Source organism: Bos taurus, chromosome 27, assembly GCF_002263795.3.
Source record: "Bos taurus isolate L1 Dominette 01449 registration number 42190680 breed Hereford chromosome 27, ARS-UCD2.0, whole genome shotgun sequence".
Classification (NCBI taxonomy): Eukaryota; Metazoa; Chordata; class Mammalia; order Artiodactyla; family Bovidae; genus Bos; species Bos taurus.
The window spans coordinates 40,300,538-40,328,316 of NC_037354.1; the positions used below are offsets into that span (position 1 = coordinate 40,300,538).

The window sequence follows — 27,779 nt, forward strand, 5'->3', positions numbered from 1 at the left end:
TGCCCAGTTTTCTATTTCCATGCCATCTCTGTTGACACCTAACCGTGGCAATATATCATTAGTGTCATGTCTGAATTCCACATGCTGATGTCCTCCACAACTTGATTTTGGAGGCTGAGTCATCATATTTATAGATAAAGCAAAGAGAAAAAGAATTTTTGAAGCTCCACTTACATTCTTTGGACATCCCCACTTCAAAGCACTTCTGGAGTCGACAGTACTGGCATCGATTCCTGGTGACTTTATTAATAACACAATTCTTATCTCGGTGACAAGTGTAAATCATGTTCTTCTGAATACTTCTGCGGAAAAAGCCCTGCGGGCAAGTGAAAAGAGGAGAAAATTAAGCAAGACTACCGAGCTTCATGAGAAATCAAAGTCAACCTTATCAATGCATTGACTGCTCGTTCTGAGTAATGAAGTGATGGCAGCAGAAAAGTTAACTTATTTAAGCCTTAAAATCCTTGTATCCTTGTGAAATATGATAGTCATATTCATAGTCTCTTCCTTTGCTGCAAAGCAGAAAGTTCCTTTTAATCAAAACTGGACATGACTGTTATTATCTTGCTAAAAGAAAATGAATGCCTTGGGAAGTACAATGCAGAGCTGACATTCCTCCAGACAGGCTTAACTTCCTAAGTGGTTCCCACGTTGGCCAGAGTGACTTCAGGTGAGTCTACTGTCAAGAAACCCAACAGAAGAAGCATTCAATTTGCAGAAGAAATTATATGCTTCATGAAAGAATTAGGTCTTTTCAAAGGTGTCCTCTCCAATTCCTTTTACATATTTAGCTCATGTAACCATATTTAAAACGTGACTTAACTTACAGCGTGTTTAAGAAAAGTATTAGCCACGGTTGGAAACAAGGCAGAAAAATGACGCTTGGTCATTTAATGGCATATTAGAGTTGTGTTGTCCAAAAAGGTAGCTGTTAATCACATGTGGTCATTTAAGTCAAAATTGAGGAAAATTAAATAAAATTACTATGATAATCTCCATGTCCATCCCAGTTCAGTGGCTGAGTAGTATCCCACTGTATACATGGACCATAACTTCTTTATCCGTTCATCTGTCAGCGGACACTTGGGCAGCTTCCATGTCTTGGCTATCGTAAACAGTGCTACAATGAACATGGGGGGATGTATCCTTTTGAACCATTGTTTTCTCCAGATATACGCCCGGGGTGGGACTGCAGGGTCCTATGGTAGCTCTATTTTTAGTGTAAGGAGCCTCCAGCTGTTCTCCACAGTGGCTGCACCAGTTTGCATTCCTACCAGCACTGGGAGGGCTCCGCCTTTCCTCCACACGGTCTCTGGCATTTCTTGTGTGTAGACTTTTTGATGATGGCCACTATGGCTCTTGTGAGGTGCTACCTCATTGCAGTTTCGGTTTGAATTTCTCTAATAATTAGCGATGTTGAGAGTCTTTATTCACATGCCTCTTGGCCATCGGTATGTTTTCTCTAGAGAAATGTCTACTTAGATCTTTTACCTAGTTTTGATTGGGTTCTTTTTTTCATATTAAGCAGCACAAACTCATTGTCAATTTTGGAGATTAATTCCTTGTGGTTGCTTTGTTTGCAGATATTTTCTCCCATTCTGTGTGTTAAAAATTAAACAAAATTAAAAAATTGACTCCTCACTTGTACTAGCCACATTTCAAACGCTCAGCAGCCACGTATGCGCGGTGCCTACCACGCTGGACAGCGCATGCACAGAATACCGCCGTCCTCGCACAAAGTCTGCATGCGCGGCACTGACTCATAAACTCACCCAGTCATCCAACGGTTTCAGGAAACGTAACTGTAACTTACTGCTTATTATTGACTGCACCCTGACTCTGTAAAGACTGTAGAAGACTGGTAACTTAAGAATCACACTGGTCTGTTACAGATCCAAAGATTCCTGCCCAGCTGAGATATAACCAAAGATGACTGTTGTGTTGCCTTGCAGGCATTGACCAGGTGTGTCTAACCTCGCCATCTTATGCCAGCATTCTTCTTTCCCGTCACTGTATCAGGTACACTGTCTGTCTGTGCAGCTACCTACTGAGGTGTTTGCTCATATCCTTCTTTGAACCAATTTGTCCTCCTCCTCTTTTCCTCATTAATGACAGTAAATCCTCAATATGTGTTTACTGCATATTTGAATAAGTTACTGTTTATTAGGGCTTCCCTGGTGGCTCAGAGGGTAAAGCGTCTGCCTGCAGTGCGGGAGACCCGGGTTTGATCCCTGGGTCGGGAAGATCCCCTGGAGAAGGAAATGGCAACCCACTCCAGTATTCTTGCCTGGAGAATCCCATGGGCAGAGGAGCCTGGCTATAGTCCACAGGGGTCGCAAAGAGTTGGACACGACTGAGCGACTTCACTTTCACTGTTTATTAACTTTTGGGTGTTACAATTTGACCGAAGAAGAAATTTATCTTGATTTTTTGACACTCAGATGAAAAAAATCAAACTTTAGGCTCCAGGAGCACAGGGTCCCCGCCTTCCCCTCTCTGCTTACCCATCTTCCCACACAGCTCTGCAGAGAATGGGAAATTGAGTGATGCTTGTTAACACGCAGATGAATGAATAGTGACTGACGAGGAAACCTGCTGTCTTTTTCCTCTTCCAATCGCCCATCAGTAACCTCTCTGCTGCTAGGGGCAATAAAAGCAAGGAGTTTTACCTTATCAATTGTGATGCAACTTTTACCTACATCAGACACAATTCTCCTGAACCTAAGAAACACGCCACCCAACGTGCTGAACCGCAAATAAGACTCACCATTTGAGTTCACCTTTCCCTGCAGTACACTAACAGCACTCCAGGAGCCAGAACTAAAAACCTTCAAAGCTAAAGCACAGTGGCCAAGAAAGCTCATGTAACACACATTATTTAGGATATGTACGTGGGCACCCTAGGATTTTAATGTCTACATAACATATTTTCACTGGCATGGTTAAACCATAAATGCCTAGAAATCTTGTTTAAGGTTGCAACTCCTGTCACATCCCAGATACACACATTTTTCCAAGAAAACATAGTTTATTTTTGTACCTCTGGAGCTATAAATATGCTCAGAATCTAAAATAACAGGCTATAAATATCCTGCAACTCTAAGAGAATCTGTGCCCTATGGTCACTTCAAATGTATCTTTTCCTGCAGAAAATATTAATACATACAGGACACTTCTGGCTGCCAGATGTACAAACCCTATTTACAAACACTTCTCTGCTCTACTGCCAAGGAACACTGACACTTGGAAGATCCAGTCTCTGCAGGCATGAGGCCAGTGAGGTGTGGACAAAGGTGGCCTCCTCCGTTTATTAAAAACCGAATATTCAGTTCGGCACATTCTTGGCGAGGGAGCATGGAAGAGAGGAAACCAATCTCATGACACCGAGATGGAACAAGAGAGGCTTAAGAACGTTATACATCACTAATTATCCAGGGAGTGAGGTTCAGTGACAGTGATAGCGGTAACTAAATAGGACTTCTTAGTTTTCCAAATCAGAGTTTAGGCTGCATTTCAGAAGGGGAATCTGAGTTTCAGGAAATTATTTCCACCACGACAGGACACTTGCTGGCTAGGACGGATGCTCTCAGGTACTTTTGCACACGGGCTGGGTGAATGGAAATGCCCGTGGCAGCCACAGAGGGGCCTGTCTTGTCCTGATCTCCCTCCCCTGCAGTAGGTACCGTGAGCTGTCCGGTAAACCTCATTTCCACTGCTTGGAGGATCTCATGTGTGCATGCGTGTGGGTGGCACCATAGCCCCGTGCCACCAACATTTTAATCGACCTAATGTTTTTATCTAGGTTGAGACTTCTTTTATTTCTAGCATTATCTAAAATGAAAACCTTTAACCTCTGGCTCAATTCAAAAGCTAGCACTGTCATTAAATAATGAGAGGGATGCTGCTGCTGCTGCTGAGTCACATCAGTCGTGTCCGACTCTGTGCGACCCCATAGATAGCAGCCCACCAGGCTCCCCCGTCCCTGGGATTCTCCAGGCAAGAACACTGGAGTGGGTTGCCATTTCCTTCTCCAATGCATGAAAGTGAAAAGTGAAAGTGAAGTCGCTCAGTTGTGTCCGACCCTCAGTGACCCCATGGACTGCAGCCTTCCAGGCTCCTCCATCCATGGGATTTTCCAGGCAAGAGTGCTGGAGTGGGGTGCCATTAATAAACAGAGTGAAGTCTAGCAGAACAGTAGTCAGGACTTCCCTGGTGGCACAGTGGATAAGATTCCGCCTGCCAGTGCAGGGTACATGGGTTCGATCCCTGCTCTGGGAAGATCCCGCATGCTGCAGAGCAACTATGCCCATGTGCCACAGCTGCTGAGCCTGCGCCGAAAGCCTGTGCTCCTCAACAGCAGCAGCCACTGCAGTGGGAAGCCAGCGCACAGCACTCAAGGGTAGCTCCCTGCTTTCCACAACTAGAGAGAAGCCCACGTAGCAACGAAGACCCAGCACGGCCAAAAATTAAATACATTAATAATAATAAAAAAATAATAATCATAAGTGATTTCACTCTTCCTGGATCCGGGTTGTGCTAAGGACTTGGAGTCCAGCCTCCTCTCTTCTGGCAGAAAAGGGACACAGCAAGACTGAGGACGAGATCAGCCCTACCTTGAGACTTTCCTTCGAGGGACTGAGAGATAATAAACACGTTTCTCACTATGTGACTCAATGAGGTTTAAAGCCAGGAATCTGTCCCACCTAAAATTGAGAGCCTCGTAATTTTGAGAATCAAAAAACTGTAGCCTCTCCCACAAAAAAGCAAAACAAAAAAACTGTAGCCGAAATTTGTCATATGTAAAATGGGCTTTAGAAATATTGAGTTCAAACAGAAACAGACTCATAGACTTTTAAAAGAAACTTATGGTTACCCAAGGGGGAGGGAGGGACAAATGAGGAGTTGGGGATTAACACACACACATGTATAAAATAGATAATCAACAAGGACCTACTCAGAGCACAGAAAACTCTACTCAGTAGTCTGTAGTGACCAGTACGGGAAAAGAATCTGACAAAGAGTGGACACACGTGTGTGTGTAAATTTGTCACTTTGCTATACAGCAGAAACTAACACAACAGTGGGAATCAACTAGATTTCAACATAAAATAAAAGTTAAATTTAAAAATTCTTTAAAAAGTAAAAAGAACAAAACATTTCCATAAAATAGTACCAAATTCAAGTGTGGTAGTTCTTGCAGCCGTAGATGGGTAGAGACACACGTCCAGGAGAAGAGGCGGAAAAGCCGAGCAGGTCCAGGTGAAGGACTCCGTCCTCCTCCTCGGAGGTGCGGCCGCAGGGGAGAGGGGAGGCGGGCAGGGCCCTGGAGGGGAAGCTGAGGGGTGGCCTGGGGAGTCCCCGCGGGGAGCTGGGCCCACCCATCCCCTCAGTGAGGGGCTGGTGGCTGAGTCCCGGGACCCTTCCCAGGTGTATGTTTCTGAGATCCCCAGTGGGTCATCACAGCAGGGAGGGGCATGCTGAGACAGCTTGAGGGCGAGGACGAGGGGGCTTCCGGGGGCGCAGCAAACAGTGAGGAGGCGGGGCGTGTGGAGACAAAGGACGGACAGACCTTCCACCTGCAGGGCAACAGCCGCGGCTCCTTCAGACTCACGGACACAGAGGACAGCTCTGTGGCGGCCGAGGTGGAGGAGGGGTGGAGAAGGGATGGCCCCAGAGTCTGGGATTAGCGGCTGCAAACCACTATATGTAAGATGGATGAACAAGAGCCCACAGGATAGCACAGGGAACTATATGGAATACCCTGCGATAAGCCATCACGGAAAAGAGTATGAAAAAGCAAGCAAGTGTGTGTATACCTGGGTCACTGTCGTGCAGAAATTAACACAACATTGTACAGCAAATATACCTCAATAAAATGAATGAGAAAAGCGAAGCCAGAAACAACTACGACTTCTTGGGACTGGCTTTGGGTTTAAAACATATCAACCAGAGGGCTTTCAGATGGCTTCAGCTTTCTCTTGGAGTGGAGACCTCAGCTCACCTCTGTGGGGACCCGGGGCGGGTGTCTGTGGCCAGACTGAGGCTGCAGTGCCAACCCCCGGAACTGGCTCAGTCGCCAGTCACCAGTTAGCCTGAGGACCTGGTTTTCTGCCACGAGGTCAAGAAGGCAGACCTGCATCACAGACTGAGTCAAGTGTTTCCTAATCATGGGTTTTCAGCCTTTCTTACTTCACGCTCTTCTATTCATGCTATCAAAGAACGAGGGTTCAACCAAAAAAACCCCCTCCCAACAATTAGAACTGGACATGGAACAACAGACTGGTTCCAAATAGGAAAAGTACGTCAAGGCTGTATACTGTCACCCTGCTTATTTAACTTATATGCAGAGTACATCATGAGAAACGCTGGGCTGGAAGAAGCACAAGCTGGAATCAATATTGCTGGGAGAAATATCAATAGCCTCAGATATGCAGATGATACCACCCTTATGGCAGAAAGTGAAGGAGAACTAAAGAGCCTCTTGATGAAAGTGAAAGAGGAGAGTGAAAAAGTTGGCTTAAAGCTCAACATTCAGAAAACGAAGATCATGGCATCCAGTCCCATCACTTCATAGGAAATAGATGGGGAAACAGTGGAAACAGTGTCAGACTTTATTTTTCTGGGCTCCAAAATCACTGCAGATGGTGACTGCAGCCAGGAAATTAAAAGACGCTTACTCCTTGGAAAGAAAGTTATGACCAACCTAGATAGCATAATCAAAAGCAGAGACATTACTTTGCCAACAAAGGTCCGTCTAATCAAGGCTATGGTTTTTCCAGTGGTCATGTATGGATGTGAGAGTTGGATTGTGAAGAAAGCTGAGCGCCGAAGAATCGATGCTTTTGAACTGTGGTGTTGGAGAAGACTCTTGAGAGTCCCTTGGACTGCAAGGAGATCCAACCAGTCCATTCTGAAGGAGATCAGCCCTGGGTGTTCTTTGGAAGGAATGATGTTAAAGCTGAAACTCCAGTACTTTGGCCACCTCATGCAAAGAGTTGACTCATTGGAAAAGACTCTGATGCTGGGAGGGATTGGGGGCAGGAGGAGAAGGGGACGACAGAGGATGAGATGGCTGGATGGCATCACCAACTCGATGGACCTGAGTTTGAGTGAACTCTGGGAGTTGGTGATGGACAGGGAGGCCTGGCATGCTGCGATTCATGGGTTCGCAAAGAGTTGGACACGACTGAGCGACTGAACTGAACTGATGGTAGAGAAGGCCACAGGCCTTGGAGCCATTTGTGAGCCATCTGCTTCATATCTTAGTAATAACCATGGAACACCCACGTCCTACTCAGATTTCGTTTGTCTTCCTTTGGGGATACAAGGTGCCCTTGTACTAACTGACCTACTATCTACAGGACATAAACAATCATAAATCAGAAGGAAAGGTAACTGTCTCTTGCAAACCTAAATATTTTCCTATACCTAAATACTTAAGATTCCTAATTCCCTTGACGAGCTAGTCAAATGTCCCAAACCTACAAAGGACAAGGAAACAGGAGGCCCATCTCACTCTCTCCTTTATGGTGGTTTAGTTGCTTAGTTGTGTCTGACTCTTGTGACCCTGTGAACTGTGTAGCCCACCAGGCTCCTCTGTCCAGGCAAGAATACTGGAGTGGGTTGCCGTTTCCTCCTCCAGGGGATCTTCCTGACCCAAGAATTGAACCCAGGTCTCCTGCATTACAGGCAGGTTCTTTACCAACTAAGCTACAAAGGAAGTGGCTAAGAATTAGGCTTTACGTACAATTATATATAATGTCTTGTTCCAAAAAACTACTAGAAGTCTTCAATGAATTTGGTAATGTTGCAGGTTACAAAATTAATATACAGAAATCTGCTGCATTTCTATAAACTAACAACAAAAGATCAAAAAGAGAAATTCAAGAAACAATTCTATTTACCATTGCATTAAAAAGAATAAAATACTGAGGAACAAACCTACCTAAGGAAACAAAAGACCTGTACTCTAAAAAGTATAAGATGCTGATGAAAGAAATCAAAGAAGAAACGAGCACATGGAAAGATATACCATGTCTGTGGATTGGAAGAATCAATATTGTTAAAGTGAGTATACTACCCAAGGCAATCTATAGATTCAATGCAATCCCTATTATATTACCAATGACATTTTTCACAGAATTAGAACAAAAAAAAAATCTTAAAATTTATATGGAGTCCCCAAAGACCCAAATAGCCAAAGCAGTCTTGAGAAAGAAAAATGGAGCTGGAGGAATCAGGCTCCCTGACTTCAGACTATACTACAAAGCTGTAGTCATCAAAACAGTATGGTACTGGCACAAAAACAGAAATCAATGGAACAGGATAGAAAACAGAATTAAAACCACGCACCTATGATCAATTAACCTATGACAAAGGAGACAAGACTACACAACGTTCGAAAGAGAGTCTTTTCAAAGAACGGTGCTGGGAATACTGACAGCTACATGTAAAAAAAATGAAATTAGATCATTCTTTAACACCAAACACAAAAGTAAGCTCAAAATGAACTAAAGACCTAAATCTGAGACTGGACACTACAAACTCCTAAAGGAAAACATGGGCAGAACACTCTGACATAAACTGCAGCAATATCTTTTTCATCTCCCAGAATAATGGAAATAAACAAATGGGACCTATTTAAACTCAAAGCTTCTGCACAGCAGAGGATACAATAAACAATAAACCAAAAAGACAACCCACAGATTGGGAAGAAATATTTGCAACTGATGTGACTGACAAGGGATTAGTCTCCAAAATTTATAAACAGCTCATGATGTTTAACAGCACAAAAACCAACAGTTCAATCAACAAGTGGCCAGAAGCCCTAAATAGACATTTCCACAAAGAAGACATACAAATGGCCAAGAGGCATATGAAAAGACGTTCAACCTCACTAATTATAAGAAAAATTCAAGTCAAAACCACAATGAGATATCACCTCATACCAGCCAGAGTGGCTACTATCAAAAAACCCACAAAGAGTAAATGCTGGAGAGGGTGTGGAGAGAGGGGAATCTTCCTACACTGTTGGTGGGAATGTAAATTGGTGTAGCCACAAAGGAGAACATTATGGAAGTCCCTTAAAAAACTAAAAATAGAGTCACCATATGACCCTGCAATCCCACCCCTGGGCATATATCTGGAGAAAATCATGATCCGGAAGGATAAATGCACCCCAATGTTCATCGCAGCACTGTTTATAATAGCCAAGACATGGAAGCAACCTAGATGTCCATCAACAGAGGAATGGATAAGGACGATGTGGTACATATATACGATGGAATATTACTCAGCCACTAAAAAGAATGAAATATGCCATTTGCAGCAACATGATGGACCTAGAGATAGTCAGACAGAGAAGGAGAAATATTCTATGATGTCCCTTATATGTGGAATCTAAAAATAAATGATACTATGAACTTGCTTACAAAACAGAAAGCGACTCACAGACTTAGAGAACTAACTCATGGCTGCCAGGGGAAGGGACAGCTGGGGAGTCTGGGACGGACGTGTACACACTGCTGTATCTAAAATGGATAACCCGCAGAGACCTACTGTGCAGCACGTGGAACTCACGTGGCAGCCGGGAAGGGAGGGGAGTTTGGAGGAGAATGGATACCTGTATATGGATGTCTGAGTCCCTCCACTGTTCACCTGAAGCTGTCAAAGCACTGTTAATTGGCTAGGCTTCAAAACAAAATAAAAAGGTTTTTTAAAAAAAGAATTAGACTTCACAATATTTTTGCAAAAAACAATGGCCTGTACTTTGTGTAATGAATGATTATATATAATGTCTTATCTTACAGAATGGTTCCCAGTGGGAGCAGGGCTGTGATTTTTGACCCCTAAGCTGAAACTCCAGTACTTTGGCCACCTCATGCGAAGAGTTGACTCATTGGAAAAGACTCTGATGCTGGGAGGGATTGGAGGCAGGAGGAGAAGGGGACGACAGAGGATGAGATGGCTGGATGGCATCACTGACTCGATGGACGTGAGTCTGAGTGAACCCCGGGAGTTGGTGATGGACAGGGAGGCCTGGTGTGCTGCAATTCATGGGGTCGCAAAGAGTTGGACACGACTGAGCGACTGAACTGAACTGAAGGGATGTTTTTGTTGTCATAATGTACATGGCTGGCAACTAGTGAATAGACGCTAGAGATGGTGCCACACACCCTATGATGCCCAGAACCCTCTCTGACGATCCCCCCGCTGAAGACTGAATGTATCCCCCAGTAATTCCTTCCCTGAAGTCTACCGCTCAGTATGATGGTATCGGGAGGTGGGGCATTTGGGAAGCACTTAGGTCATAAAGGTTTGTTGTTGTTGTTAAGTCACTATGTTGTGTCCAACTTTGTGAACCCAAGGACTGCAGCACACCAGGCTCCTCTGTCCTCTACTATCTCCTGGAGTTTGCTCAAATTCACGTCAATTCAGTTGGTGATGCTATCTAACCATCTCATTCTCTGCCGCCCACTTCTCCTTTTGCCTTCAGGCTGAGCACCGAAAAACCGATGCTTTCCAGTAGTGGTGCTGGAGAAGACTCCTGAGAGGCCCTTGGACAGCAAGGAGATCAAACCAGTCAATGCTAAAGGAAATCAACCCTGAACACTGACTGAAGGCCATAAGGGTAGAACCCTTTAGGAAGACCCCAGAGAGCTAGCCTGCCCTTTCCGCCCCCATGTGAGGGTAAAGGGAAGAGACATTCGTCCCGGAAGCAGGACTTCACAAAACTCTGAATCTGCCAAGAGCCTTGATCTTGGATTTCCCAGCCTCCAGAACTGTGAGAAATAAATGTTTGTTGCTTATAAAACAAAGCAAACAAACAAAACTCTGACTTGGTCACTTACTGTCTGTGTGACTCTGCACAAGTTACACCAAGGCCTCAGTTTCCCCCTCCGTAAAATGGGGATACTGAAAGCGCCTACTTCATAGGCCCACTCGGTGCCTCCGATCAGGAAATGCAAAAAGTCTTGGTACGACGCCCAGCACACAGCAAGGGCCTGATGAATGGCAGCTCTTGTTCCTGGCAAAACCTCTTTTTCCAAAGCTTTCTTCTGGACAGTTTCCAATATATATCTTGTGTTTAAAATAAAGATATCCAAATAGGACAGAACAGCGCTGTGAATTTCTGGACAACACGGGCTACTGTGGGCAGGCAGCCTCGTGACTCCCAAGACCCATTCATAATCCACTCACTCAGGGCCGTTTAACTGGGGTAGAGGTGGTGGGCTCTCCCGGGGCACACCACGACGGCAAACGTGGATACGGACTGCCCTTCTCCAACCTACCAGGAGTGAGAAGTCAAGTGAACCAAGCAGTAGGGAAGCAGAAGAGCCCAGTACAGTGCCTGGCACACAGCGGGCACACACAAATCGAGGGTTTGCGATTGACATCCACACGCTATCGTGTATACAATAGTAACTAGTAAGGCCCTGCTGTACAGCACAGGGGACTCTGCTCAAGACTCTGGAATGGGCTATCTGGGAAAACTCTTTAAAAGAGTGGATCCGTGCATATGTTTAACCGAATCACTTTGCCGGACACCTGCAGCTACCACGACCTTGTAAATCAGCTACAGTCCAACAGAGTTAAAACTCTGTGGGTGAGCAGAGGTCGCGGTGAGGAAGGACAGGGAAGGGCCAGCTGCAGACTGGCAGAGAGGGGAGTGATGGGCGTGTGTGTGCAGCCACAGTGGGGACAGGGAGCTGATGGGCAGACGGGGTCAGGTCAGGAAGGCCAGGCCAGGCACTTGCTGGAAAGGAACTCCCTCTTCTGTGCAGGAGAGGACCAAGGTCAGCAGTGTATTCTGCCAAGCTGGGCACCACTGATTTCATCCTGCATTAATTTAACATATAAAGAAAGCTGAGTGCTGAAGAATTAATGCTTTTGAACTATGGTGTTGGAGAAGACTCTTGAGAGTCCCTTGGACTGCAAGGAGATCCAACCAGTCAATCCTAAAGGAGATCAGTCCTGAATATTCATTGGAAGGACTGTGCTGAAGCTGAAACTCCAATACTTTGGCCACCTGATGTGAAGAGTTGACTCATTGGAAAAGACCCTGATGCTGGGAGATATTGAGGGCAGGAGGAGAAGGGGACGACAGAGGATGAGGTGGTTGGATGGCATCACCGACTCAACGGACATGAGTTACAGTGAACTCCAGGAGATGGTGATGGACAGGGAGGCCTGGCTTGCTGCAGTCCCTGGGGTCGCAAAGAGTTGGACATGACTGAGCAACTGAACTGAACTGAAGCAGATCATCGAGCTCTGGGTATCATGGGGCCAGGGGGTGGGAGGGAGCAGGGATGGGGGAGGTGGTTAGTGTTTGGTGGGGGCAGAGTTTCAACCTGGGACAGAAAAATTCAGAAGATGGATGATGGTGAACATTATACAACAGTGTGAATGTACTTAGTGCAGCTGAACTGTACAATCAAATATGGTTAAAATAGTATGTTTTATATTACATGACTTTTACCACAATAAAAAAATATCATTATTTAAGAATATAAATACCTAAAGCCCTTAGGTTTGAGCAGGAACGTAGGCCAAGAATCTCTGATTTCCTAAATGACAGCACAATCAGCTGACTCCTGCTTAATCCTCAAGATGATTTTGAGAATTCACAATGCAGTGTTTTGGATGGAAGCTGCTTTTTCCGTTTTAGAGCCCCTTTCGTCGGGTTTAACAAGTATAGAAAGTGTCATGATCTCTGGAAGAAAGGCACGAAGTTAAGCCTTTTTTGTTTTTCCGAAAAAAAGGCAACTTGTCCCCAAATTCACCATAAAACACATTGGGCCAGGAGAAGTTCATCCAAAAGATAGCATGGGTGTCACACGTGTTTGCACTGGGCTTCAGCGGAGTTGATTTCTATCCCGTGCAAAGTTCAAAAGGGTGCTTCCTCCTTCCAGAGTGAGAGGAGAGAGAGAGAAGTAAGGAGTGTTAGTCATCATTTGTCGCTCTTTAAAAGGAATCGACTGTGATCCCAGCTCAATCCAAGAGTAGCAAGCAGGTGGCTGCCCCAGGTGGGCATCCCCCGGGCCAGCGAGCCTGGCACAGAGACTCGGGCTGGCCAAGCACAGACCTGCAATTCCCATTTCCAGCCAGAAGCAGAGGAGCTGCCAGTGGGAGGTGAGGGTGGAATACTCCCATCGCAGCTACTTTGGGAAACGCGGCTTTCAGACCAGGAAACACGTTGCCTTAAACAAACAAAAAACACCCTCTGGACTGAGTAGAAGTCTATGCGTGACAACGTCTGAGAAGTTATTAATAGCCAGATTTGGGGGGAGAAAGAGAAAAGTGAAGACCTTTTCACCCCACTGAAAGACAATGGTGAGAGGGAGGGAGAAAGTAGAAAAACAGCCCGCTGTTTTGATGACAAACAGAGAGCTTCCTCCCCCGCGGGGAGGCTGGGCACACAGGGGACCGAGATCACTGGCCAGCCAGGCTGGGGGCCGCTCTGCGCCACCCGAGGAAAACGCCGTGGGAGCCACGCTCCACACAAGAACGTCGTGTCATGCCAAGGGGCACGGGCATAGAGCCATTCGTTTTTTTGTTAAAAAATAAAAGCCCCTGCCAGGGCAAGGCACCACTATTGGGAATTCAGCAAAGGTGAACGGGTGTCCACGTGGAGGTGGACAGCCTAGCTCCTAGGAGGCCCCGAGCCCCACGGCGCCACCTGCCTGCTCCTGGGAAAGCGGCCTCTGAGTCCTTCCCCTTGACCACGTCTTTCAGCCCCAACACTCTCCTGCCAACTCCCTCAGACCGGAAGTCTCTTGAGCACACTGACTCTTGTCCAGGTTAGAAAGACAAGCCTTTATTTTGGGGGTGATGGGCAGACAGGGTCAGGTCAGGAAGGCAGACAGGTAGCCCAAATGGTAAGGAATCTGCCTATAGTGCAGGAGATCTGGGTTCAATCCCTGAGTCAGGAAGATCCCCTGGAGCAGGGCCTGGCAACCCACTCCAGATCTTGCCTGGAAAATCCCATGGACAGAGGAGCCTGGTGGGCTATACAGTCCATGGAGTTGCAGAGAGTCAGACACAGCTGAGTGACTAACACTTGCTTTATTTGGGAAGATGCCTAGAAAGATGGTTCTTAAGAAGGCAAAGACTACAGATTTAGCAAAAACCTCATCTCTGTGGGAGCCAGTCTTTCCAGAAGAGGGTGATTATGGCCTTTTCCTGGACTTTGTTAGGCGAGCCCCTGAGAGCTCAACCCCTGTTAGACCCAGAGGCCAACGCTCTCAATCCTTCTAATCCCCTGTTAATTAGAACTCCCCAGGAATACCAAGTTTGCAAAGGTGGCCTGGGTTCCTAACTGGAACCTGAACTCACAACACCCAAGATTAAGGTTTCAACTTCTAGAGTCTTCCACGTCCCAGGACGGGCACAGAGCCAGTGCATTCAGTCCACAATGCTCTTTATTTTAGAGGAACATGATCTGGGGAAGAAATGCCACTGGGTAAAATGAACTGGGACTAACAAGTAAGAAGAGTTTAATTGATTGGACAAAATGTCTTTCAATTTAGGTGAAAAAAAAGTAGCTTTTTATATTTCCAAAGCATGATCTTGGATAAGAGCTTTTGAAAGTGCTCAGCTGTCATATAGTCTGGTTGATTATTATAAACCCATGCTACGGGTAGGCAATCTATCAGGTTTGGGGACCAACGATCACAAACAAGATTTGAGGAGGAGAGTTTCCCAAGACAAGTAAACACTACCAGTTAAACCAGCTGTTTTTAGAAGTGTACACGTGTCCTGGGCGGCCACACAGAGCCCAGCCCTGGAAGGGTCTTGCCTTTGGTTTACTGCTCTGCTGCCACTGTCTGGAACTTCTGGACCATTTTTGAAAGGGAGGTGAGCAGTTTCATTTTGCCTGGGTCCTGCAAACCAAACAGCCAGTCCTGGCCCTAGAATACCATCTCCAGCAAAGGTCTCTGACTTTCTTCCTCCGTGAGGACCTGAAAACCTTCTCCTCTGGATGACCTCAAGGCTAGCTGTAAGACTGCAGATGAGACAGAATTAAGCAGTCCACCACCAGGATGCTTTAGATCTCCTGGGGATGCTTCTGGGCAATTCAATGGCTCCAGAAAGAGCCAGAAGGGAAAACCATTCAGGAGGTATTTGATGTTCTACTTTGGGCTTTATTTCCCGCTTGGATAAGGGACTTTGGGAGGGAGCTGGGAGGGGTAGAAAGAAGACGGAGAACTTTCTCAGAACTGAATAAAATTTCCTTCCAGATAGCACATATGTTTAGGTGCAGTCTCAGGAGGGAATCTAGAAGCTCATCCATATGCCTCCTGAATGTGCCAACTCCTCCTTGGGAGCCACCAAGAGAAAGAGTGAAGCAGAAAGAAGCTGAAGAATATGAGGCCCTACAGTTACTCTGTTATCCAAAGGATTTCTGTACAGCAGGTTAAGTATTACAAATACAGTATCTTGAGGACCACTTCCCCACTTCGCAAGAATCTAAGTTGAGACAGTAGAAAGAAAAACTGTAAGAGAATAAAAAAAAAAAAAAAAAATTCCTCTAAAATGGATGATTTCACTGGGCTCCACATAGCTTTCTTTAAATCTGGTCTTGAGAATTTACTTTAAACCAACCAAAGACATCTGTTTTCTAGATTACTTGGGTCAGTTATTTTGTGCCCTTCCACCATGAAACCCATAGTTACCGATTTATCATCAGGATTACTCAAAATATAACAGGGCAAGTAGCCAGTGCATTTTAAGTTTTAAAAATCTCAATTCTTTCTCTGAGAAAAACTGCACCAAAATAGGTCCTCGGCCACAGCCCAGGAGTTAGCAGACCCAGCTGCTTTGCACATTAATTACTAAATCTCCTCTGGACCCAAGTTCAAGATCTTCATCTGTCCCGAGGACGGGGGAAAGGTAAGCAGGAGGAGCAGCCAAAATGTGCTTGAAAATACATAAATTCTTCGCAGAGGAGGATGAATTTTTAAATCTCTTTTAGAAGTGTGGTATGCAACAAGCCTCCATCAGCAAAGCCAGGACTTGCTCTGTCGTGATATGTGGGCTGGTGACAAGGTACAGCTCCGTGCATCACACCCTTCCAAGGCCTCTCACAGACACCCATAACTAGGAGGTGCCGGTATTGTTTTGTGTCGTGAAGAGGGACCTAAATTAGAACAGAAAAAATAAAAACCTTTGACCAAAATTTCTTGTACTTTTTCCAAGTTGATTTTTGGGGCTGGTCAGGGATCCTCTCACTGGAATTTTTCCACACTTATCATTGTGTGTGTGGTTATGTCCTGAATCTGGCGTGAAAAGGAAGAAGTCATAGAGGATGTGTGGGCAGGAGGGGAAGCAGGCCAGGCCTTCCCATTGAAGTTGGCAAGAGTCTGACGGCTGCAAAATAAGGCATTTACTGGGTGTGACCTTCGGCTTCTCCGCAGCACTGACGCGGCCCTGTCACTGCCACCGTCTCCCAACAGGCAGCTTAAGCCCCAGCTCTCAAAATGGATTCAGTCCTGGTGTGGAACAGCCACAGTGACTCCAGGCTGAGGCCTGCTACGGCACCGTACCCCAAATCCACGCCCTCTGAACATCCAGGTCATCACTGAAATGGTCTAGACCCCTGCCTGTCCCCCAAAGCTGCCCGAGCCCCTTGTCCGGGCCCCCACCCCGAGTGCACGCCTGCTGTCCTCTGAGCCTTCACAGTGCTGTTCCCTGCAACTCAAGATCCCTTCCCTGCCCTTTAGTTCACAACATGGCCCCTCAGAGGGTCAGGCACCAGGGACTCCTCTACGGCCACAGCAGCACACCCTACTGGGACCTCCGCCCCACACTGCAGCGGCGGGTCCTCACGGCATTCCTCAAGTCAGGAAGCCTTTCACGCGGCATCTTAATCATCTCTGTGACGCAGCACGTGCAGCTGCTCGAATCAAAAAGTAACGCAGTGCACCCCGTGCTCATAGCAGTCAGACATGGAACAACATGAATGTCCATCGACACAGGAATGTGATACATATACACGGTGGAAGATCACTCAGCCATAAAAAGCATGAAGTAATACCATCTGCAGCCACATCGATGGTCCTGGGGATTATGATACTAACTGAAAAGTCAGACAGAGAAAAACAAATATCATATGATGTCAGGTGTATGTGGAATCTAAAATAGGACACAGATGAACCCGTCCGTGAAACAGACACAGAATCGGGGACACAGAGCAGACCAGTGGCTGCCAAGCGGGATGGGGTGGGGAGCAGTGGAGTGAGAGTTTGGGGTTAGCGGATGTCAACTATTACATACAGGATGGACACTCAGCAAGTCCTGCTGTATAGCACTATATCCAATACCCTGAGATAAACGACATGGCAAAGAATATTAAAAAGAATGCATGTATGTGTATAACTGAATCACTTTGCTGTTCAGCAGAAATTAGCGCAACACTGCAAATCAACTGTACTTCCGCAGAAAGATAGCATGGTGGCAAGTTATTTCGCTTTTTAAATATCATATGGAGATTCCATGTAGAAGCAAATGGAAGGCAAGAAAGCTCAGCATGGAAACTGAAATTCAATAAATATAACCACCAACCAAAATTTTCAAGATTGAGGAAAAAGAGAAAGGAAGTTATATTTTCAGTGTTATTGCTGTTAGTCGCTCAGTGGTGTCCACCTCTTTGCGACCCCGTGGACTGTAGCCCACCAGGCTCCTCTGTCCATGGGATTTCCCAGGCAAGAATACTGGAGTAGGCTGCCGTTTCCTTCTCCAGGGGATCTTCCCAATTCAGGGATCAAACCTGGGTCTCCCACATTGCAGTGAAACTCTAGTATTAGAAATTCAGACAGCAATACCAACTTCGTGATTTATTCCAAACACCTTTCTTCCTTATTCCAAATTAGTAAGAAATCGGCTCAAATTTCACGCTAGCTCCTCTTTCTTGATCTTTAAAATTAAAGTTGCAATATTATGTCAGCACAGTGCCAAGACCTGAGACTGAACAGGTCCCCAGCGCAAAAGGTAAAGTTCTTTGAACAGCATGAACTCGCCTGCAATTAGCACATTACAGCTCCCACCCAAGCACCTCGAGTTATAAAACGCGCTTCTGGAGCTGCAGCTCTTGGAGACCTTGACTTCTGTGCCTTCCATGCCTGTTTTATGAGAGAAGATTTGGCAGAACGCACACAGAGCACGTTTTAAGTGTCACCCTTCTCAGCTTCTCCATTTCATCCTGGCTTTCCGATGATAAGAGGAGGAGCAGCCTTTTGACTACACGGGAGAGGGCGGGAAAACCGGTCCCACCATAAAGGGGGCACCTGCCAGTTCTCAAGTGCTCTCCAGTTTTCAATTAAAGGCAGCTAATGAATGCAGGGAGACACATTTTATTTTTCCTAACAGAGCCCTTATTTTTAAACACGTAGCTTCATTTTCCAAAACTGCTGGCTTTAGACAGAAGAAACACACATCCTGAATGAAAAACTGTTATGTCCTCCTGTTTCCTGTATCAAAGGGACATTTTCCTCCTCTGTGGCTATGTCCCTCTGTGGCTGGGAGGGGGGTGTGGCGTCGTCCCTGCGGTCGGAGCCCGCGTTCCCCGCCAGCAGGGCACCCCAGGGGGCTCCAGGGCGCTTCACTCACATCTGCTCTTTTCAGATGACCATTCCATGGAACTTCCTTTACCCTTCCAGGCTTTTTTTTTTTCCCTTCCCAGGACAAAGTAGATAACTTGGAAGGGTGTGTTTATTTGGAACTCATCTAAAAGAACTTTTCCTCTCTCTTAAGCAGCTGCCTGGACACAGAATTTAGGGAATTATTTTCCTTAGATCAAACAGGACTCAACACTTCCTTGGCCACAGCTGACCTTCTTCTTTGGAACATACACGCTTTCAGGATTGGTATTTTTATCCAGAGTTTTCTCAAATGAATAATTAGGAGATGTCCACAGGCAGGTGTAGGGAAAAAAAAGACCTTGGGCCCCTTAGCCGGTCCAAAAGACCTGGGACCACCACTGAGCGACTTTCCGTGAAAAGTCGAGCAGTTCTGTCTCTCTGGGACCACCCCTGTCACCGGACTTGGGGGATCTGGACTGGGGCGCGGGGTGGGCAGCAGGGGTCAAAGCTGTGGGAGAAATCCACCAGGGCTGGAGAAGCTGCCGTGAGTCACGTGACTCCGGTCAACTGAGATTTAACGTGTCAGTGGAGGCAAGGAGACAAGACAACATGTAGAAATCCCTATTTGTTTTAACGTCATCTTAAGCTTGCTGGGTGCACCCAAAGCCGGACGCATCAGGACTGAGCCTCGCACCTCAGTGGGCATGAGAACAGGACCAGGCAGCAACCTGAAAGAGTCGATGCTGAATTCACCTGTAATTTCAGGTTTCCAAGTGGCTTTTACGAGGTTGCTTATCCCAAGCATCAGAGCGTCAGCTCTTTGAATTTTTAATGTTCATCTGCGCGATGCTCCACCAACACCCCGAACCCAATCATGGCCTCATCTTGTTATCTTAATGGGCTGGGGCGGGAGGGGGAGATAGGGTGTCCTGCCGCCCGTCCGCATTTGGTGGTGTCCTCATTTACAGATCGAGGAAGAAAGTGCCGACCGTGAATTATTTAAAGTCTATTGTATCAGTGTGTGTTCTGTAAGCATTCACTACCGGCAAAGCCGCCCGATTAGTTTTCACTTTTAATTGTGCTGATACCTTATCTGCCTGGTTGAAAGTGGAGAGTGGTACGTGACACCGCCTCGCATGGTGAGCACTGGAGAGGCCACGAGGTCTAGCGTTGAAAGCCACACTCACCCACTCAGTGAAGGTACCTTCAACACGCTGCAAGGATGAGCCATCCGGAGTCACTATTTCCGTCTGTTCTTTAGTCGTAAAGTCATGTCTGACTCTCTGCGACCCCGTGGACGGTAGCCCACCAGGCTCCTCTGTCCATGGGATTCTCCAGGCAAGAATACTGGGGTGGGTTTCCATTTCCTTCTCCAGGGGATCTTCCCCACCCAGGATCAAACCCACCTCTTCTGTTATTGGTTAGGCAGATTCTTTACTGTGGAGCCACAGAGGGAGCCCCATTTTTATCGGTAACGTGTGTCTATTACTGTATCAAACACCAATGAGGGCAGGACAGAGCCTGGTTGCTTAAAAAAAGCTCTCAGCTGAGGAAACCAGTGAGGTACCAACCGCAGAAAGGCAGCCGTCCCAGGTAAGCAAGGAGGGGATCACCAGCACCCCCTGCCTCTGCCATCAACCCTCAGGTGTGTCTTAAGACGAGAAGCATCAGAAGACATCACGGCTGGGTATGTTTGCAGACTTTGTCCTAATCCGAAAAAATATTTAGAGCGACGAAAATATATTTAAATGATAAACTTACAAACTGTGACTGGAACTTGAATGAAATAAGACTATTTGTGAGACGCAAGGATTTACGACTCAGAAATTCAAAATCAGAGACTTCCCTGGCGGTCCAGTGGTTAAGACTCTGGGGCGAGGACTCGATCCCTGGTCGGGAGACTAAGATCCCACGTGGCACAGCCAGAAAAAAAAAAAAAAATAAATTCAAAATGAGCCCTAATCCTTCTCCTCAAATGCCCACAGGTACTGGGTATGTCGGTATGTGATCCAAAAGAGTCTCACCGTTATCGAAATGTAAAACATCCCCTCCAGACACAGCAACTCAGGGATTCATGTGGGCGAATCCACAGGTGACCAGAGTAGTTCTGATGCAGTTTACGAAGCCAAAGACTTTTCACAACTCGTTAGCTCTTGTATCCTCAGCACCACATCCAGTGCCCCGGCTGGCTTTTGGGAAGTCTTTGTCCATCTGGATGGGTGGAGGGTCACGTGGGGCAACTACTCAAGTTTGCCAAACTGAGACACGCTGGGGCCTGGGACCCTTGGCTGCAGTGCCTACACCTGGACACACCTCGCCTCCACCCACAAAATACAAAGAAACCATCAGGGCCTAAAAATAACCGCGTGCATGGGCAACTGGGGCAAATTCTGGATAACAGGATACAAAAAAAACAAAACCCAAATGCCACTTGTGAAGACCTGGAAGCAAAAGCAGGGTATGTCCCCTGCCCCAAAACCACCATGGGGTGAGCAGACCACCTCAGCCACCCCTCCAGTCTGACCCCAGCCACACCCCAACCCTCACCCCGTATAAGGAGCGAGTGGGCAAGGGCACCCGCCACGTGTTCTCACTGCCCCCCTCTGCAACAGGGGCCTCGGTAAAGCTTAGCCCGACTTTCCCATTCTGGCCTGGAGTCAACTTCTACTGATCAAGGAGGACAAGAACGCTGGGCCGTCACAAAACGACTCTGCCGGAGCGGAGGGTTGGCTGAGAGAAAAAGGAGGAAGGCCTTGGGGGGTCTCGGATCTGCCCTGTATGGACGCCAGGAACCCTGGCGGACCGCCGAGCGACTCTTGCAGTTCCGGTGCACACATCTGAAATCACCTCGCCCTGCCCTCCAGCTCTGATGTCTGAGATTTCTGGGAGTCTGAAGGAGAAAACACAGGGTCCCCCCACGTCTCCAGCCTAAGCTCAGGTTTCTGCCTTTTGTGGGACGGCTCTGCTTTGCTCAGGAGAGAGCTCGAGTCTCCCAGACATGGGTTCTTCCCTTCCCCAAGTCAAAAGCCAGCCAACAAACAACTCCCAGCAAAACAGCCAAGTCCAGAGCAGGATGCAGAGATGAGCTGCGTCACACGTGGCATCTGTGAGTTTCCTTTGCACACTGTCAAAGGGCATCTGTGGCAACCACTCGGGTGAGAGCCCTAAGTCAGCCCCCCACACAGTCGGTACCCTCCTCGCCTGGCATCCCGACTGGGCATGAGCTTGGGAATGAACTCTTGCCCTTCCCAGCAGCTTCCCGGTCATCACCTCGAGTCAGCCAGCACGCAAGGGGAGCGGCGGGCAGGAATGTTCTGCCTCCGCCCCGAAAGGGAACCGGCAGAGGGAGAGGCTCCTGCCTTCCTTTCCATCTGGTTTCTCCAATAAAATGGAAAAAAAATAAATGGAAATGAAAAGTAGACAATTAAAAAAAATTACACTTAACTTCCTTTTGCTAATGTCTGTAAGATGATTTTTTTTTTTTTTTTTTTTGGCCTGGCAGGAGATTCCAGATGGGCCGTATAATGACTATAATTTAATACAAAAAACCGGAGTTCAAAGCAACACATTTTTCCAAGTCAGAAGGTAGTGGGTTGTCTCACACTGTGTAATGCAAAACACCGGGACAAGTCATAGCGTTTCTGTTCTTATTGCACATTGGCCTTTAAACCTAATCTCGGGGCGGCCAGACCCGAAGCCATCAAACAGAAGCTGTCGCCCTCCGACATGGGCCGGCACTGGTGCGTGCTTGCCGGAAGGGCCAGAGACCACTCACCACGAAATGTGTTTTCCTCCGGGCTCTCAGGATTTATACCACCAATTAAGGCCATAATGAGTGCCCCAAGTTGACCTCCTAGGAGCAAGAATTAATTAAGCACAGTATTTCTTAGTAAAGAATGACACTTCTCCCAACAAGGAATAGAAGGGAGCCATATTTTCTGATATTACCATGAGTCCATGAACCATCCTTCACAAAAACAGAATAATCCCGGAACATGGCTGAGTTTATGCTTTTAATTTGGTAGTAAAAGAAAACAATCTTTACTTTTATCCTTATTTGGGGGGGGGGCGGGGCAAAAGAATGTTTTGGGCATAGTGTGTGTACGTGAAGCATAAAATTATTTACATTAGTAGTATAAGGTCACTTCTTTTAATTACCAACATCAAGACAAAAGAAGGAAGCCAGGGCTCACATTTCGAATCTCCTTTCCAGCTTTCAAACGTGAAGAGTTGTGTGTTGAAACTATTTGCTCCCTGAAGTTCTTACGCGTCCATAAATTCTGTAATCGAGTTTGTTTTGTTTTTAAAAAAGGTTAAGGCTTTATTTTGGAAACTAACTCTTAGATGGTCTAATCTTGGGGTTGGCAGACTCCTTCCATAAAGGGCCAGATGTAAACCTTTTGGGCTGCGAACCACAGTATCTGTTGTAAAGGCTCAAGCTGGCCGTGGCTGAGTGGAAGCCATGCAGACAATTCATAAATGAGGGAGCATGGCTGTGTTTCGAGAAAACTTACCCATGCACACCGCATCTGAATTTCCTATCATTTTCACGTGTCATGAAGTATTCTTTTATAACTTTTTTTTTTCCAAGCTTTTCAAATGCAAAAACTATTCTTATCTCTGGGCTGTACGAAAAAAGGCAGCCAACCAGATTTAGCCTGTGGGCTGTAGCTTGACAACCTCTGGTCTGAAACGGTCTATTTTTAAGTCATCAGTGAGGCTGGAGAAAACATGATCTCTGTCTCACACACAGACACACATGAACACAGAGTCGCACACAAATCCACCTAACTATCAACATCAGGGTTTTTTAAACCACTGACGTGGTACATGGAAAATGTGATTTCAAGCACGTGTCTTTAGTGCCCTGAACCAGACGCCAAAACAAAAATCTCAGCCTTGAAGAAATATTACGAGGGTGGTAGGAAAAAGAGACCTCCTTCCTCCTATCCTTTCTCATGAAGAAAATCACCACTCTCAACTACGAACCATGCCCTCTACTCCTGTAAGGAGTTAAACGCAGCCCACATGAATCTGGAAATCCCTGAAGCCTACTTGCCAATTAATGTATTTAAAGAGCAGGATTTTTTTTTTTTTAATTTAGCCCATCCATCACCAACAGAACATTTTGGTTGAAAATATTAGGATTTCCAAATAACTTTATGGCTCTGTAAATTGCCAACATACCATCTGCAATTGAATTAACATTTATAACCAAACTGAAATAATAAATAAAGCAAATTATGCTGCAAATATTCGTGAGTGCCCAATACGCACTCGAGAACGATAATTAGCATTTTATAATCACGCTTCATTTTCTTTATCCAACTCCCTGTCGCATTAATGATAAAATATTTTAAACTGTGCTCTCTCAGCAAATGGCAGCCCAATCTCTAGACTAGCCATTAACTAACGTGGAGAATGAAAACAGTTTGTGCTGCTGACATGATGCATCCAGAGAACTTTTACCATAATCAGTCTCCCTGGCTCTTCTTATCTCTGGGCTTTGCTGTGTCTTTTTCTCCCCATTGCTACCAAAACAAGCCTCAGGAAGGCAATGCTTCCTCTGCACCATCCAAACCTCTGTGAGAGCAGAAGGCACGCTCTTTTGCTAGGAGGAAAGAAAGAAAACAGGATTTAAAAATTTATTTTGCTCTTCTGATCTAGACCACTGAACGGGGTCCAGAGGTCAAGAAGCTCTAAGTCATTCAAACGGAATAACTCTGGTCCTCACATCGCTCTTTCCAAAGTTCTCTCCCTTCAGGATCTGACATCCTCAGCTGTGGTATGGGCAATTTTTTTTTCTAGCTCCAAATAAAAATGAACTTCTTTAAATAAACCAGTAAAGAGAAACTATATACGCATATTTTTTCCCCAAGCAGACTTTCCACCAATTAGTAAAATTTCCCCAAAGTTTCCCATTTTCTTGCTCCAAAATCACTTCTTGAAAATAACTGCGTCCAGATGCCTTCTTGACTCTCTGCTGCCCCGCACCCCTCCGTCCCCCTCAGCAGGCACCTCGGGGATTTCTCGTGGGCTTGCGGCTCTGGGTGCCGCTCCCATGCCTCTCCGGTCCACTGCTGTGCCGGCCACTGCCGGCCACGGGCTGTACATGGCTGTGCAGTCCTTGAAGTGGGGCTGGTCCAAACTGGGGTTGTTTTAAGTGTGACCATAACCTCACGTTCAGAGGACTTCAGTATGAAAACTAATGTAAAGTGTCTCAATGGTTCTATTGAAATATTTTGGATCCAGAATAAGACAGTGTGCATTATTGACATTAACTTTGCTAGATGCTTTTTACTTTTTGAAAACGAGGCTGCCAGTACATGTGAGGTACATGACACATCTAACTCAAGCAGCGGCCAGCACTGTATTCAGATCGAATGGCACTGGTCCAGTCAGTCCTGAATACAACAGTGCCTGGAATCTGCGTACACGCTCTGCTAAGAGCAAAATGATGATTATTAAAATACCTTATCAAATGCTTGTGATCTAAGAAATCCTGCATGAGGCCCAGCAGGCAACTCCAGACATTTCAAAGAGCCGTAAACCTGGTCTCTGCCGTGCAGAATCATATCTATTCTGAGATAAAGGTGTGATGAGCCACATGTCACATGGAGATCTGGGGCAGGTGGAAGTCATTCTGTGGGTTGTAGGCTCAGTGTCCCCACCGGCCCAAGTCCTACAGGGAAGACGAGGGCTTAGCACCCTTAATGGAGAGTCAGTCTAGCGGCTGTGAGCTTGGGTCCTGCTGCAGGCAGGCCTGGGTTCAAGTCCCACCTCTGCCTGTGATTAACTGTGGGGTTGATTCGGGACAAGTAATAACCTTCGTGTACCACGTTTTCCTATCTTACAATGGGGACAGTGACATTTTCCATCTCGTGGGGTTGTTATGAAAAGGAATGAGCTAAGTTATGTTGAAAGTGTAAGTGTTAGTCGCCCAGTCATGTCCCACTCTTTGTGACCCCATCGGCTGTAGCCCGCCAGGCTCCTCTGTCCCCGGGGATTCTCCAGGCCAGAACACTGGAGTGGGTAGCCATTCCCTTTGCCAGGGGATCGTCCCGACCCAGGGATCGAACTCTGGTCTCCTGCATTTCAGGCAGATACTTTACCACCTGAGCCAGACACGGTCACTATGTGGGGAGCTTAAAAGTATGTGTTAAGAGCTTAAACACATTAGGCGCTAGCAGTCCCATCTCACAACACAACTCTAAGCGGCAAGAGGGGCGAGTGAGGCTGAAACAAAAAGTGAGGCGAGGTGAGGGAGAACGCGAGCTGGATGTGGGCAGAGTGGGTGAGAGGAGCCTGAGCAGGACCTCAGGGGTGGCAGGGCCTTTCCCGGCAGCCAGGTCTGCCCCTGGCCGCCAAGCCTCAGCAGGGACCACGGCTCACAGGATGCCTCCGCCAGACCCAAGGGCCTATCTGATCCTTTTAACAGCTGATGGATTCCCACTTCTGGTTATAAAAGAAAAGAACATGCTGTGGCTTTCGGACTAGCTTTTCTTTTTTTTTTCCTGCTGTAAAGTTTTTCATGAGACTTTTAATTGCAGAGAAGACATTAAAAAAAAAACTGAATTCTTGTATTCTTGTCCACCCTATCTTCTTAGCATCTAAAGCAGAAGTTGCAAATGACTACTATATACGCTGAACTGAGCCAACAGATATGTTTATTTTGGCTCAGCGGTGGCCAACACAGTCGCTTAAAAACATTTAAATGCACTGGCAACATTTAAAAAGTGGGAGATTTCAATCACAAAAGAGATTGATTTGATGTTTCTACCTAATATTTTCTTGCCTAATCCTCGTCTGATTTGAGCGTGTTTTGTTTTTTTTTTTCTTTCCAGAGCAAAATGTCAGGAGAACCAGAAAAGACCCTGAAAAAGCCACAATCCTCAAGGAATAGAGAGGTTCACTTGAAATACTAGAAAACCTGGCAATGCAAGTCCCACATTCCACTGGGCAGTGACTCAAATGTGGTCCGAGCCCCCTTGCAGGATCCAGGAGTGTGTTGGAAACGCAGAGTCTCAGGGCCACCAAGACCTCCTGAACCTGGGACTTTGGGGCACGACCCTGCAATCTACAGCTTAACAAGCCGTCCTAGTCAGTCGGATCCACACTAAAGCTTGAACACCACTGACAGAGGCTAGCAAGCAATGGGAACATAACCAGTATCTTGATCACACTCCCATCACTCTCTACTGCCCCAAATCAGCCTGCATGACTCACCTGCTTGGCTCTCTGCTACACACCCAGATTCTCAACTCCAGTAGTAAAACTCTAGAAAGAAAAGGTACACACGACTTCTTAACGGGGTTCATTTTTGCAGAAAATGATCTGGCATCCTTTTGCCCTAAAAACTCAAACAGACTGGACTGCGTATTGACTTTTACCTTTAGAATGACGTGCAACATGACCAAAGTGCCTCCTTGCCTTTCAAGGAACAGTGAATCAGAAAATATTAAAGATGAAAGTTAGTGACCTCAATTCCCACCTGAATCTAACCTGGGTCCTGGCACAGGTGGAGAACAAGAGGAAAAGAGAAAGTAAAATCAGCTGGGGTCTCCCCTGCAACTGTGAGCAGTGGTAGCTTCTTTATAAAGCCATGGGAGGGTGGACTGAGTTGAAATGTGTGTTCAGCACAGAGTACGTGCTAGATAAGTGCCTTCCTCCCTAAAGAAACCCTGGGGACACACGACAGTGTATGTTTCCCAAATACCCCTCACACTCAGCAGTTATTATCCTTTTCTAGGAAAGATGAAACTGGGTTTCCGAGGCTCGCCCCAGACAGTGGGCGATGTGACTACCAGGGCCAGAGCAAAGCACCAGCTTAGGCTGAGGGGACGCAGGAGCCACAGGCCTGCCGCCTTCCGTCTCACCAAGACTGAGCTTGCGGGGGAGGGGACAGCTCGCTCTTTTCCAAAGAATACAACCAGCCTTTCGTGCTTCGGGAATATGGTCAGTATGTGGGTCATTAAAGCTCTTTTCCAGCTCCCTGGTCGCTGCACAGCAGGTAATGCGTGAAGGGAGATGGAAGAGGAAGCCAGATCAGCCTGTGCCACTTCCATATGGCTTATTAAAAATGTCCAGTAGCGGAGGGCTAGAAACATACAGTGCAATTAACATGGTCTGTGCATTCTGCAGTCGGGGACAGTCCCGCATCCTTTATAGAGACGGCTCAGGTGGTAACCTCAGGAAGCCAAG

General features: G+C 46.5%; 1 protein-coding gene across 6 annotated transcripts in view; it reads right to left on the reverse strand.

Annotated features, from left to right (window-relative positions):
* The window catches only part of RARB (retinoic acid receptor beta), a 595,561-nt gene that overhangs the window by 103,833 nt on the left and 463,949 nt on the right, over window positions 1–27,779 (reverse strand). For all 6 annotated transcript variants that reach the window (XM_059882386.1, XM_059882389.1, XM_024986389.2 and 3 more), the window contains one exon: window positions 175–316. In XM_059882386.1, coding sequence (XP_059738369.1) covers window positions 175–316 — 142 coding nt within the window. The remainder of the gene's footprint in view (window positions 1–174; window positions 317–27,779) is intronic.